The 15,412-nt window shown below is 38.6% G+C and overlaps 1 protein-coding gene across 1 annotated transcript; it reads right to left on the reverse strand.

Annotated features, from left to right (window-relative positions):
* Window positions 1-6,826: 6,826 nt before the first annotated feature.
* On the reverse strand, window positions 6,827-8,723 carry LOC109197693 (C-type lectin domain family 4 member A-like). The gene is made up of 5 exons (XM_025903923.1): window positions 8,631-8,723; window positions 8,415-8,513; window positions 7,828-7,920; window positions 7,281-7,423; window positions 6,827-6,940 (listed from the first exon to the last, which is right to left on the reverse strand). The coding sequence occupies exons 1-5, from the start codon at window positions 8,698-8,700 to the stop codon at window positions 6,827-6,829; spliced, it is 519 nt and encodes a 172-aa protein (XP_025759708.1). The 5' UTR covers window positions 8,701-8,723.
* Window positions 8,724-15,412: the final 6,689 nt, after the last annotated feature.

Consider the following 15,412-nt stretch of genomic DNA (forward strand, 5'->3'; position numbering starts at 1 on the left):
TGCTTATCTTCTCTGTCCTATTCTAAGATTTTAGCAGCATTTTTTCCTAAGTGACTAGTGAATAAAAAAATATTTAAGGAAAAAATGATGGATTCCTCCTCTGCATAATTCTGCATCTTAATGTCAGTGTGCCAGCCTTTAAATGCTTTGCTCTCTACTTTCACTTCTCAAAAACCCTAATTAGGATTTTCCAGACAGATTCACAGAGAGGAACATCCTCATTCTGATATTTTCAGTTTAGTTTTTTGTTTGTTTCTTTTTTCAATTTGGACAGAAAATTGCTTTTAAAAGAGATCAAATATGTGTGATTTACAATCTTGATAACTGTTTTAATATTAATATTAAGTATCAAATTATATATTAAGTCCTGGAAATATTTAGTATCAACCTCAATCAATAAGCCACAGAAAGATAAGCATAAATCTCATTTATTTATTAAATTACCTAATTTTCATGAGGTAACGTATGTGAAGGTATATCATGTGAAGGTCAATATGCATGATATGTAATTATTTAAAACATGTCTTGCACATGTTAATATTTTGTACAGTGGATAGAGCATGACAGCATTACCATTAGTTTAGTGTTTGGTGTTATTCTTAGATATGCTAGTAATTTAGAAAAAAATATAGTCTGATGGAAATGAAATAAAAACTGCTTCATATATCACACTGTGAAATTATATGATGTCAGTGTGTTTATGAACAGTATACAGTATCACATGCAGAATTTGGGTAGTTCCTTTTTTATTTTTTCTCACTATGAATTACAACTGTCTCACTTCTCTTTGCGCACTGAGATTTTACTGTTTAGTAATTTAATTTGGAGGAATTACTGAAGTTAACTCAACTGGAGAAAAAGACTAAGTGAATATCAATAATACTGAAAGTAGCTGTAGATTATGTAACATCTGTGAGATGATTATGAGTAATTTTTTCTCTAATGGTTAAAAATATATTTGTGAAGAAGTTCATGAAGTCATTACTAGTCAAAGGGATGGTTGGCTCAACAGAGCTCTGACTGTTTGTCAGCCTGGCTACAGTGCTGAAGAGAAACCTGGGGTTGTTCTTATTTTCTTCAATCAGTGATGAATAGTAAGATGTTCTGGCTTTGCGGAGGGCTTTCTTATAAAGCAGCAAACTATTTCTCCAGGCTAAATGATGATCCTCTACATTTGTGACACGCCATTTCCAGCTAACGAGTTATCTGCTTTAAGCTACGTGTTTGAGAATTATACCAGGGAGTCAGGTACTTCTGATGTGAGGTTCTCTTTTTCACAGGAGCTACAGTATCCAGAGTCATGCGTAGTGAGGAAGTAAAATTATTAACAAGATAACTGATCTCAGCTGGAGTAATATTCAGATAGCTGCTCTGTTCTGTGTTGGTACAGGGCATTGAAGATGCCATTATATGACTTCACACTGACAAAAAGATACATATACTACAATAGATTTCCATATTACCAATGCTGAGATCAGCATAAAATATCAGTTTTAGTATAATCCGTGGCCTACGCTCTGTCGCGAAATCGATCAATGTAGAGCAGTGAAACAAACCACGGAGGCCACAGAAATGTGCAATCAAATGGTGAGTTTATTAACACAGGAGAAGAAATTTCAGCATGAGTCTCCTCACAAAAATACACTGGATGCTGGTTTTATAGCACTGAGGATCACACCCCCACGTGCATCAATTACAGGTCAAAAATACATTGTGTACAGTCATTGTTTACAGACAATGGTACATCTTGTACATTTTTAATGGCTAGACACAGACATATAACTTCTCTTTTCTATAACACCTTTTTTTCAGCAATCAAATAATTTTATTTTGGGTAACTTCAGCCAAGAAATTGCTATGACCAATGTGACTGTTGAGTGAAGTTTCACTTTTGACTGCAGCATGAATTCATGAATTTTACTTCCCACTTTTGTCTCAGCTTTTTCAGCACCCACTTTCACATTCTCAAATGCCACCCTGTCTGCTGAGGCAGTCAGGAGGTTCCGTAAACCAGTGTTTCCCCAACCACATTAGAGAGAAAAAAAAGAAAGAAAAAACCACAGATGGCACACCACCACACAAAAATGTCACAAAAAGCATATTGATAATGTTTCCCACGCACCAGGCATAGCAGAATTGGTTCGGTTTGTCCCCAGTATACATTTTTTGCTTTTTTCTGACCACTATTCATGCTTTCATGCCCAGGCCTTCATCTGGGTCAGAATTTTCTCCAAATCAAAATTTATTAAAATTTATTTTATTTATTATTAAAAACTACTAAAAAGCATAGAGCTGTAAAATCAGAACTTCTTAAGGTAGCAGGGCTTACAATGCAAGACCGTTAATTAAAACACTTTATTAACAAACAATGATTAAAAAGACCATGCTCGCCGCTACAGTGCTAACCTAGTAAAATAGCAGCTCGGTAAAATAACTAAAAAAAATGGTGGAGACCGGCCACTTGAGGAGGAAACCTACAGAGTGTCCAAGGGTGCCACCAATTACTCACCCGTGTAGTATCACTGCAAACCTCACTGCCACTCTCACTGCAACCTGAATGGTGCAATCTCCCCGTTACCCCAAGGGTAGGGGGTGCCATCTAAAATTTCCTCAGAAGTCAGTGTGCCATATGATTGCATTAGCAATAAATTTAATAACGCTCTATATTAACAGTTACACATTATATAGAACCACTTTATAGAAGTATATTTGTTTGCAAATGTTGGCAGCTATCAGCGAATAGTTATCAGCTATTTTGAAACAAAAGAAAGACACTTTTTATTCATAACAAGAACTCCATAACGGCAAATGAACTGTACAACAGAAAATACAAATGCTATTTATGGTCTCCTCACAACAATGATAAGAAAAATAAACTGGGCCAATATGGTATGTTTGTTAATACAGAGACACACATGTTAATGTGATCTCTGGTCTCCCACTCAGAGACACAGGTCTCCGAGTGTCCAACATTCAGACAGCTACCTGAGGACACTCATGTGAGAGAAAATCTGCTCACACAGATATGTAGAGCCAAATACTGTCAATAAGGCCTCTGCAATGTTCTGAAGACAGTTAAACTTGTCAGGTAGTGATGTCCAGCAGGTGAAAATGCAAGCTCCATGAACATGCACAGCTGTAGATTCCAGCTGCGTCTGTAGTTCTGCAAACTTTGACCCCCACAGAGTCGAGCTTTTCAGTTCAATCAGCTGCATTTCGATGTCCTCTGTGTCCAGGCAATTAATGCGAGACAAATCTAGCTGCTCATTAAAGCTTTCTGGTTTGATTAGAAAAGAAAACATTGGTCCATACACCTGAAAGTCCCAAAAACGCATTGGTAATTCTGTCTCGAGTCTACGGATGTATCCGTGTATTTCCGCGGTGCTAATGCTGCGCTGAGCGGACAGCTCCTGAAGCTTTTGAAGTGTTGGAATGTGGAAATTTCAACATCGCTTGAAAAAACTGCCAGCTAGCAACGTCCCTCTCACTGGTAGGCTAAGTTATTTTTAGCCAAATACAAGTTGAATCTGGTAGTTGGGGTTGTTAGCTAAGATACCGTCATTAAGAAGCGGCACAACTAATGTGTGTACGCGAGCTAATTTGCAATGTGCACCGCTGGCCCGGCCATTTATTTTTTTAATGCACCTTCTCAGATTAATTCACTGCATGCCGTGCCCAGGGCTGGACTGGGACAAAAAATTGACCAGGGCATTTTCACTACAGACCGGCCCACCAGGTATTATAGGTAAAGCCATAAAGCCTTTGAATGAAAACAGATGCTGTTGTGACAGTGATGTACACTGTCTTGTTGGTATATGTATGATTTCTATACATTTTACATCAGATAAAAACTTTGGTCGTAAGATTCAGATAATTAAAATTCAGATAAGATAAACAAAACAGTCAAATAAGTCAAACTTTACTCAACTCATTCTTCTTGCTTCCTCCACTTCCGTATCATTGATTCATTAATGTTGAATTCTCTCACAACTGCTCTATTCCCATGTTGTTGCAGTATATTAACGACTAATCTCGTATTGTGGATGGATTATCTCAGTTGTTCTCCTGACTAAAGTTTGGTCTGTTTATAGCAACCTACCATGCGATTGCATTTGTCCCTAATCATAGGGTACTCTCACGTTAACTTTTATTGAGTGGAAAAAAGATGGCATTCATCCTCCAGCTTCACTGTGTTTATGTTATGCTAACATAGCTGTATCGCTAAAGATCACGTAGCACATCATTATATATCAGCTAGCCAAACTTCAGTAACCCTACAAACGTCACTGCTGTTTAGTTTCCTGTCTTCATTTATGTTGGAAGTGACAGCAGAGCTGTACGTTTGGATTTTTTTCAGAAATCCCTCAGTCAGAACATGCTATATCATGTTTAGGTGGAAACTCGCGAGCTAACTTCCTGCTAACTTTTAACTCTGTTAAATTTAATAAATTCTATTTTCATGGATGCCTGGATGTTAAACTTTATTGTTACACCTGGTAAGGCAGCAACGCTGGTCATTTTAATAAATACGAGAGAATTTAGACAGTTTTTAACTCTCAGTGATCCCGCAGTGTTTGTTTGACTTTGGGACCTGAAATGGACAGAGTTTTGAAGCCAGATTACTCTGCGAGGCTCCTGACTTTGGCAGCTGTAATGCCCCGACAATCCATCAAGCGGTGTGGCTTCGTAGCTTACCAAAGTCGTACTAAAACTCTTTTTTTTTTTTTAAGTTTTGAGCACATAAAATTGGTTCAAGGTCAGTAAGTGCAACCAGAATTCATACATAAGGCGCACTGTTGATTTTTGAAAAAATTGAAGGATTTTAAGTGTGGCTTATAGTCCGAAAAATACGGTACTTTTTTTTGGTCCATTTTTTTTACTTGCACTTTACTTTTATTGTTATATTTTTATGAAGTTTGCTATCTATATTCTATGTATCATATGGCAATAAAAGTAGTTTTGAGACGATCTGTTTTGAATCTACTTTTTATGTGCTGAATTTTATAATAAGTTGGAATCGGAATCTTTTGGCCTTATTAGACAGATATGCTCAAGACTGACAGGAAAGTGGAGGGAAAAAGAGAGAGGGGGAGACATGTGGCAAAGGGCCACAGGTCGGACGCGAACCTGACCGCTCTCAGCATATGGCACATGGTCACTTGGTCATCCAACTGAGCTAAATCGGCATCCAGTGAGTAAGAATTTTGACCTAAATGTTAATGGTAATATAACCCTTGTGATGGCTTATGAGTTTCAACCCAATTTCTGGTAACATCAACTTTAAACATTGGTCAATTTAAGGATAATTAACCCAGCGCACTGGGTCAAACCAACAACCCAACCCTGTTAAGTTGAAACAACCCAGGGTTGCCTCGGTCCAAATTTGACCCAGCACTGGGCTACAAATTGGGTTGTTTTTAACCCAGCAGTTTTTAGTGTATATGTTTTATGCTCACTACCAACTTCTTGGTTTTACATATATGATTGCAACCTGCTGGTAATGCAACTTCTGCACGCATGTCTATACATGTTTTCCCGTGATGCTGGGTTGAAGAACAAGGACATTTTCAGTTGTACTATAGTTTTATTTCTGATGTTCACACGATTTTAACACAAACCACAGCAACCGAAAGAGGATTGAGAGACTTATTGAGAGCTATACTTTTGTGACTCATGTTTGAGAGCAAAGACCAGCAGTGTGGTTTCACATAAGTTCTAGTTCCACCAGGTGACACTCCTGTGGGGAGTGTCTGTGTCAGTGCAGCATTGACATGAATACAGATGTTGCCTCAAATGTCTTATGAGATAAACGGAGAAAATCTTAGACATTTGTCAGACATTTTTTCATGGGTCTTTTTTTCTTCTTTTTTACAGGTACGGTTGTTATAGAGATTACTTCAGAGGTTTATTTCAGCCAGTCCCTTTTACCCAACAAGCCAGTTCCTGTGGTGTTTGCATAAAAGATCACTCTTTTTTTCCTGTTTCATTATAGAATGAAAGCTTGCCACGAGAGTTTGGGTTATCTCTGTAAATTTATCCTTTATTACTGGAAGTTTGTTAAATTTGGAATTTCATATTTTACACAATTTGTTCCTAAGTGTGTGTAACAAAGCTTTATTGCAAACATTTTGGTTTGCAGAAAGAAACTGCAAAAGCTACATGTGTTCTTTTTTTCATAGCGCCCAAATAAGATTGATCATTTGAGCATGAGATGTTTGGGTGTTTTTTATGTTAATGTCTAGAATTTTCCAAAAAGGTGGAGAGTTTCAAGACAGAACCTTGATATTATAAAAGTAACGTAAAAGATTTTATGTAGCTATTTTATGTTTTTTTGTTTTTACCTGTTTTAATAACCAATGCCTCTAGGTATTAGTTATTTTTATTTTTAACACCATTTAGTTTTTGTGGGTTTTTTAAAAGGTCTTATAAATAGACATTTTCCTCTTGGAAGTTACATAAATTCGAATTTAATTCAAAACCAGTTTATTTACTAAAACAATGGAAATATAAAGCATTTTTACTAAGGTCTAATTCTGAATGCAGGATCTTGCACTTTTTAAAAAAAAAATTAATCTTTTACACCTGCGGTCTGATCAAAAGCACCACATCACCATCTGCTAGCAATCATGGGTATTTTTTTCTTCTTTAAAAAAAAAATGGCAGTTGCGTGTAGTTTATCTCAAATGCTATACTGTATATTCTGAGTTAATTAAATAGATTTTAGGTTTACTTGCACCAGTTGTATTTATCTTGACTACACTTTATTATTGATACTGGAAGTTCTGATCTTTCCAATTCTGATGATTAGTTAAAAATTAACTTTGCTTTACCTTTCAGACAGTTGAGCTCCGTCGATCCATTTCCATTTGCCTTCTTCTTCTCTGTCAGTCACACCAATCCAAATGTGGGTATCTTCCTCAATGAAGTCAGAGAGGAGCATCTGTTTAATAAAGAAGGGGAGCAAAAACGTATGTGTTTAAATTTTAATCATATGACACCCCCAAAGCTGTCTGTAATTTTCTTCAAAATTGTAGAAGTAATATATAAAAACGGTTTTTTAATGAATTTCTTGATGAGATACCTCGTGTGATTCCATTCAAATATAATAGAATAAACATAGTAAACACAGCAAAACATTATACTACAGAAACACCATTCTAACATGCTACATTTTGGCTTAAGAACAGGCACCCACGTACAGAAACTCCAGACATTAAACTATTTGGTAATAAATGTGAGATGAAAGATCTAGATGAAACATTAAGATTCCAGCACAGCACCTGTTCATTAACACTGTTTATTATGGCAAGATCAGCCTCTCTGTTTGTGCAGTCCTGTCTGCCCTTTTCCCAGGAACCAGTCCCATAAGAGAAAAAATAACAGGTATGATTGGACATCATCCATCCTGGAGGGCATGTTCTCTCTGGAAGAAACAAGGAGCTTTTAAGTGAAAACAAATCACCTTGTAGAATATAAGATGCATGTGGACATTACATTTAAGATTAACTGTAAGTTATACATCCTTCCTTTTAAAGTGTCCTCTGTGATTGACAAGCCCTACCTGCTTGCAACTAGACCATGACAGAGGAGAAATGGAAAAAACCCAAAGAAAGGGGAAAAAAAGCATCTGCCCATAAAGTATTATGTCTCAATACCCCCCCGCCCCCCCCGAAAAACAACAACAAACAAACAAACAAACAAACAAACAAACAAAATAAACCCCTATGGATTCTAAAGATATTTTGCATGGCAATAATGTAGCAATGCCAAAACAGTATTTAATTGGGCCGCTAACACCTACTTAGCTTAAGTGTTAACTTACTTTACCTCTTTCAGTGAGACTGGCGTTCAGCATGTCTTCTTTGTTGATCAGGGAAGAAACATTTTGACTAGCAGCTGAACACTGTGTGGAGTAAAAATCTGAAATATTTCAGAGACAATTGTTGTATTTAGTTCAGGGTCTCAAAAGCAGATAAGTTTAACACCAAATAATAATAGAATAATTAATTAATAAATAATTTGTAGAATATATACATCACAAAATACATCCTTCATTTAGTCAGTTTAGGATGTTAAAAGGCTTTTTCAGTGATGCCAACAGACCTGCAGTCATTTTTGATGACTACAGAAGCAATACATTTGTCTATATGAGTGTTTGAAGAATCAGTCTTTGTTATGTTATAGTCAAAATGGTCATAAAAAGATAGCACTAATTCCTTTTGTATTCTTTTTATAAGAAATATTATATATAAACCAATCATGTCATTTGTGATTTTTAACCTCTGACTATATGTATTCTACATGTGTTTTAAAAATTTGATCAAACTATTAATCATTTTCATTAAAATCTATTCAATATCTGAATTAGAATAGTTTATAGACAAAAATGATGCTCTTAAATGCATCGGACTCACAAAGGGTGCTGACAATGATGAGCCCTGCCAGCAAGAAAAAACTCAGTAGGCCCAGGCAGAGAATTAAACCTGCAGGAAATCTCTGTGAGCTCCTTGGACCTAAGCAGAGAAAAATATGACAAACAAACAAACAAACAAACACACACACACACCCAAACAAACCAATTATAATAACTGAGAACAAATGAGATGTATTTACACTAAAAATATTTTTACCTCTCTCATTTAAAGCAGATCTTGACTGAATAGTTTTGACAGGCTTAAGATTGATATAGATTTCCTCCATTGTTCATGAACGGTGGCGCAGAGTGTGCTATTTAGACCACGGGTTCAATTTCTCACTGCTAAAGTGTGACATGAAAGGAAGTTGCATGTTGCTGAAGTGCTAAGGTCCTTCAGCTGCTTTTTCTAAAGGAATGTTATCAGACACACTATGTTAAAATGACATAACAGAAGCCATTTATATATCCACTGATGCTGTGCCTACAAGTGCATCTAAGTACAGTGATGTGAAAAAGTATTTGTCCTCTTCCTGATTTCCTATTCCTGTGTTTCAGATCATCAAACATTATTAAGGGGAAAAAATCCAAACCTAAATAGACCTGTGTGAAAAGTGATTATTGGTCAGCCAGGCAACCAAAAATTACCCCAAGATTGCAGCAATGACTCATCCAAGAAGTTACAAAAGACTGCAAACTTCACTTGCCTCAGTTAAGGTCAGTGTTCATGAATTCAATATAGGAAAGAGACTGGGCAAAAATGGCCTTCATGGCAGAGTTTCAAGATGAAAACAACTGCTGAGCAAAAAGAAACATAAAGGCTCATCTCAGTTTCCCCAGAAAACATGTTGATGACCTGCAAAACCTTTGGGAAGATACTCTGTGGACTGACGAGACAAAAGCTGTAGTTTGCATTTATTACATCTGTTGTGAAAGTAACACGGGATTTCAGAAAAATAACATCATACTAACAGTAAAATATGGTTGTGGAAGTGTGATGTTCTGGGGCTGTTTTGCTGCCTCAGGACCTGGAGGAGAATTTCCGGCCATTTGTTTGTGACCTCAAGCTGAAGTGGACTTGGGCTCTACAGCAAGACAATGATCCAAAACACACCAGCAGATCCACCTCTGACTGGCTTGAGGAAAAACAAAATGAAAACTTTGCAGAGGCCTAGTCAAAGTCCTGACCTGAGTCTGATTAAGATGCTGAGCTTAAAAATGAAAACCCTCCAATGTGGCTGAATTACAACAATTCTGCAAAGATGAGAGAGACAAAATTCCCCCACAGTGCTGTGAACGATTTATTGCCAGTTATCCAAACCCTTGATTGCAGTTGTTGCTACAAGGGTAGCATGTGAGTCAATATGAGTAACAAACAACGATAAAATACTTTTTTTACTATATTCAGATTCAGTTTCTAAGAGCAATATTGCCAAAGCATGAAAATACAATATGGTGAAGTATCACAAAATTGTATTGAATATATAAACTATATAGAAAAAATATACTTGATAACATTTCAGTTGTGCTGAACAATACGCAATCACCGGCCAATTTGTTAGGTACATGTTCAATTTCTAATTAATGTAAATATCTAAAATGCCTTTCAGGTATACAGACATGGCCAAAATAACCTACTGAACCAAGTACCAGAAAGGGGAAGAAAACTTTAGGTGACTTGTGAAGTGTGCCAGGCAGGCTGGTCTGAGTATTTCAGAAACAGCTGAGCTACTGGGATTTTCCCACACAGCCTGAACTGAATAAGTAACCCAGTGCCAACCTGTGATGATGATGGGGAACAGATTGTGTGTTTGCTCTTAGAACTGTGTCTTCAATCCACATATTTGACATACAAGGCTCAGTACTACAGGCAGAAACATGGGTGTGCCATGGGTTCCCCGGTGTCACCCACTGTGGCCAACTTGTACATGAAAGAAGTGACAAAAAAGGCTCTGTTGCAGAGACAGGACTACCTCAAAATGCAGCTTTATTGTTGGATTACAAGGTACATGAAAAAAAACTGGAAGAAACTAGGACTTCAGCTGACAGGCAGAACACACGGCTAGGGAATGAGGGAGATCATCACAAGGAACACAGGAGCGATGCAGACATAAATACACACATAAGGGCAAATAAGGGAACAAACAACAGGTGGGAACACAGCTGAATATAATTTAACTAATAAAACAGGGGGCAAAACTGAACATGCTGCACACAAGACTGGAGACTGTCAAAGTAAAACAGGAAATATGATGAACAAACACTGAGATGTTGACTAGGACACACAATTTGACATGGGAAGACAATAACACACACGACAGACAGATCCATAAGACAGAGAGCAAGAGCGGGGAACCGAGGGACAGACAGCAAGGGGGCAAGGGAGAGACTGGCAAATAAACATGGAGACAAGATTGACTAAACAGGGAGACGCTGAGGGAAGGACACAGATGAGAGAAAGGCATGAAAGGGACCAAATAAGAAATAAGACAGCCTAAACTAGAAATGCAGATAAACTCAAGAGCCGAAGAAAACTAAACTAGCAAACATAAGTCACACAGAGAATAACACTAATCAATAAACAAGAACTCAAATAATCCATAAAACCAAAAACACTGGGCCAATGACCCAGGTACCCTGACAGAAAAATGCTCTTTCTCCAAACACCTTCTCTATGTAACTTTCAAACCCCAAAACACACTGCCCCAAAAACTGGTCCACCCCAAAGGATTGGGTCCCCAGCCACAAACACAGTAATATAGTATATGCAGTTAAGTGCCAGGACGATTGCCATGATTAGTACATCAGAGAAACCAAACAACCTCTGGTTAAGTGGATGACACAACACAACTCATCGAGCCAGGACTCTGCAGTCTATTTGCAAATACAGAATGGTTGTCAACAGTCTGAATGCTTCTGAGTGGGAAAAGCTGGAGGTTTGGGACCTGATTGACTTACCTGGCACGTACCAGCGGGCAGGAGGTCATACAGGTGGTGCAAAGGGTCACCTGTGATGGCTCTGTGACAGGACAATCAGTTTAACAGCTTGGTGCTAAGGATGTCTGGGATTATGGCGTTGAATGCTGAGCTGTAATCCACGTAGCTCTTCTGTTTTCCAAAAGGGTCAAAGATCTGTGAAGGGAGATTGTAATGGCAGCTTCCATGGACTGATTTGCTCTGTAAACAAACTGGTATGTGTTGAGACGTTGAGGTATGATGTGATGTGCCAGACACTATCCGCACGAAAGACTTAATGAATACAGGCGTGAGGGCTTTAGGTCTGTAGTCACTGAAGCTTTCTGTTCCAGGCTTTTTGGGGATGGGAATGACAGTGGAGGCCCTCAGACAGGTTGGAATGGTGGCATTAGTCAGGGAGAGGCTGAACAGCTTGGTGAGGATCCCTGCCAGTTGGTCTGCACAGGCTTTACCGTTCTCCTGGGGTTGACAGACTCGCCGCATTGCTTGTGTTGTGGGTTTCCCGTGATGAGTTTTATATCACTTCTCAAACTGAGCAAAGATGTTGTTAAGCTTGCTGGCATGTGTGAGGCTGCTGTGGGGGGTTGGGGAACTCTGGTCTTTGAAGTTGGTGAAGGCTTGTATGTCTCTCCACACCTGGTGGGGCTTGTTGCCTCTTTCTGTAGGCCTCCGTGGCCTGTTTGATGCTGCTCTTCAGGTTTACTCAGGCAATACTGTGCAGAGAACTGTCTCTCAGCCTGAAGGCTGAATTATGAGTTTTGATCAGAGCCTGTACTTCACTCATCATCCAAGGCTTCCATTTTGGAAAAACCTGGATGGATTTGCTTACTGTTACATTCTCTACACAGCACTTAGTGTAGAAAACAGCAGACTGAGTGAAGGTCTCCAGGCACTGCTGTTCCAAGGTGGACCAGTCCGATCAGATCAGATCAGATTAAAACAGTTCTGTAGCTGGAGGAGAGCATCCTCTGGCCATGTTTTAATGAACTGGGTTCTTGGAGGGGTTTGTTTCCTGAGGGGGGTGTAGGAAGGGAGCAGAAAGAGGTGGTCACATTGTCCTAGGTGGGGGAGGGTGTCATTTAGTAGGCCAGCTTGATGTTATTGTGCACATGGTCCGATGTCCTGTCCCCCCTCGTAGGACACTTAACATGTTGGAGGAATTTGGGTAGTACAGATTTCAAACATGCCTTAATAAAGTCCCCAGCAACAACATGGTTGGGCTCTTGGTGCTGTCTCTGCTGTTTGCTGACAATGCGTTGGAAGTGGTTGAGAGCTGAGGTTATGGTAGCATGAGGGGGGATGTAAACAATGTCAACTAAGGCTATCGTTAGCAGTTACAAGGGCCTGCAGTGAATGGACATGGCCTCTAAGTCCGGTGAGGAGTGACTGTCTATATGTGTGGCGCTATGGCAGCAGTCCTACAGTACATAAGCACAGAGCCCACTGCCCCTTCCCTTACCTCTATGTTGCAGTCCTGGCAGTGTAGGATCCGGCCTAGCTCTATGAAGCATCGGGGATTTGCAAATGGTGCCAGGATTCAGTTACAATCAGTAGAAAACATGATTGCAGCAGTTGTAGTAAATCTCTGATTATAGCTCCTCTCTTTCGTTTGCGAGGGATCTCACACTGGTGAGGAAGATGGATGGATGTGGGTGTTTGTGTTGTTGTTTTTGCAGCTAGACAAGATAGCCAGCTCTGCAACCTCGCTTTTATTTCCTCTCCCTCTGCCATCTATGCCACTTGTAGTTCCTGACAATAACCCACAGAGCGCCTGGCAGTCTCACAATCTTGGGTGGGGTACTGCAGGTCCAAGCCGAAGTAAAGTCTGGGTTCAGGCTGAGGGTAATGTCTATCACTTGCTGACAACTGAAAGCGAACAGTGTGTTGCAGAAAGATACAATAAAAAGCATAAAAAAACCCAAAAAAGTGCACAGGAGTGCTGTGCTGCGGGATATGTCCGTATGTGTTGCCATCTTTGAAACAATAGCCTTTAATCAGTGGTCATGACAATTTGCACACTAATGATCATGAAACTGACCCCATGGCCCAGTGTTAATCAGTGGTGCTTCGTTACTGTTTTTTAGGTTGGGGAAATCTGCAGTCAACTGAGACTGAAAAAGTCAGTGGATGATTGAAAATGTTACTCTCCTGAAACCTCTAGGTCCAGATGAATCAACTCGTAACAGTCATTTTTGTGACTTTTGCTCGAAATGGTTACATTTAGATTTAATGACTGTATTCAATCAGCCTCATTCAAACATTTGCATTCCCTCCACTAAGATGTCTAACTGTGACCAGAATGTTACACTACTTCAACAGATAACAGCATGACTAAGGACTGATTATACTTTCTGCCTTATTTGCCCAAGGATAATACGGATGAATATGAATTTAAATGGTCATTATTAAGTGATGTAATCATCTGTACAGCTCCTGAGTTAAGGATAAAGACAGAGCTGATATATGCACAGTCTACCTCACTCAACTTTTGATTATCACAACATTTATTAGACTGACAAGATAACTGGGACACCAAACACAAGATTTTTCTTTTTTTCCTTTTTATTACAACAGGTCAAGAACAAAGTTTTCAGCAATCATCACCTATGGAACATTTTTTTTTTTTGCAGTCCACCGGTTGAGCGAACTCATTTCATAATACAGGGCCCAAGCAGTATGTAGCCAAGCTCCTGTCTTAGCAAGGTCATCATTAGGCTGGAGTCAATCACTTGCAAGCTATTGGCACACCAATCAAGGCTAAGTATCTACAGATTCAAGTAAGCAGAGCACACACTCATCCCCTTTACATAAGGGGAAAGAACTACAACATGGTTACAGAAAAAAAGAGACACAACAGAAATAGCAGGTTAAAACTGTTACTTTTGTTTTAACGTGGTCATTCATCAGTTCTTCATCACTTACCAAATTCTTTGTTGTTTAATTATGAAGCTGTCACCTTTAAATAGCATAACAAAAGGGCATAACATAATATGGATCAAAGTCTGACGAGTATGTGTACTACTCTCTTTAAAAAACCGAGTACATAAGTACAGTAGAGTGCAGAGATTAACGAATATATGCCTCACACTTGCTCAGTTACCAGCTTCACTAAATGGCACCTATGAGTCAGACCTTGCTGTATTTTCTTAGAACTCTGTGACACGTTAGAAGATCTGATAAGGGTTATTTGGAAAATATAATTAAAGCCACAAACCAGACACTTGCCAAATCTGTTGCTTCTATAATCAGCACAAGTGTTCAGCTGTGACATGACAATGATTGGAAACCTAACATAATAAGTTAGCCTTCGAATGTGCTAAATGTGAATTAGGAACAATGTACCTATGTATTCCTACATAGATACACTATCAAAACATACTTACAGTAAAATGACAGGGAAACATAGAAAATAGGATTACTTTAACTTAGTAGAAATGTGAGAATATAACAGCTTATAATAGTCTTATGATAGTTTTCTAAAAAATTAAGACAACTTTTTGTTTATTTTTGTTAATGGGGGCCTCATGATTACTTAACAAATATACTGACATCTTGCTCTCTTCTAGCACTAACCTGAAACCTTTTTAAATCCAGCCTAAAAACATCTGCTGCCTTTTCTGCTAAATGTGCATATTTACTCTTATTATATTATCTTTAATTTTGTAGTATATGCTTTATATCAAAACAAAATAGAAAACAGAAGTCACACATTTCAAAGGTGACATATCAATATTGCACTTCACATGGCCACAAGAGGTCCTTCTAGGCTAGCATGTATTTTCTTTTAAAACACTGAGGCTGCAGTTTATCTTAGATTAATATATGGGTTTTATTACCTTGCTCAGTGGTGTGCTTGTGTGTGGCTTTTGGTGTTTGTGTGTGTGTGTGTGTGTGTGGCTTTTGGTGTTTGTGTGTGTGTGTGTGTGGCTTTTGGTGTTTGTGTTTGTGTGTGTGTGTGTACAAACACATCCATTTTTTTGTAATACAGGACTACCATGTCGTTCCTCATTCACCAACCATGGA

Source organism: Oreochromis niloticus, linkage group LG16 (genome assembly GCF_001858045.2).
Source record: "Oreochromis niloticus isolate F11D_XX linkage group LG16, O_niloticus_UMD_NMBU, whole genome shotgun sequence".
Taxonomy (NCBI): domain Eukaryota; kingdom Metazoa; phylum Chordata; class Actinopteri; order Cichliformes; family Cichlidae; genus Oreochromis; species Oreochromis niloticus.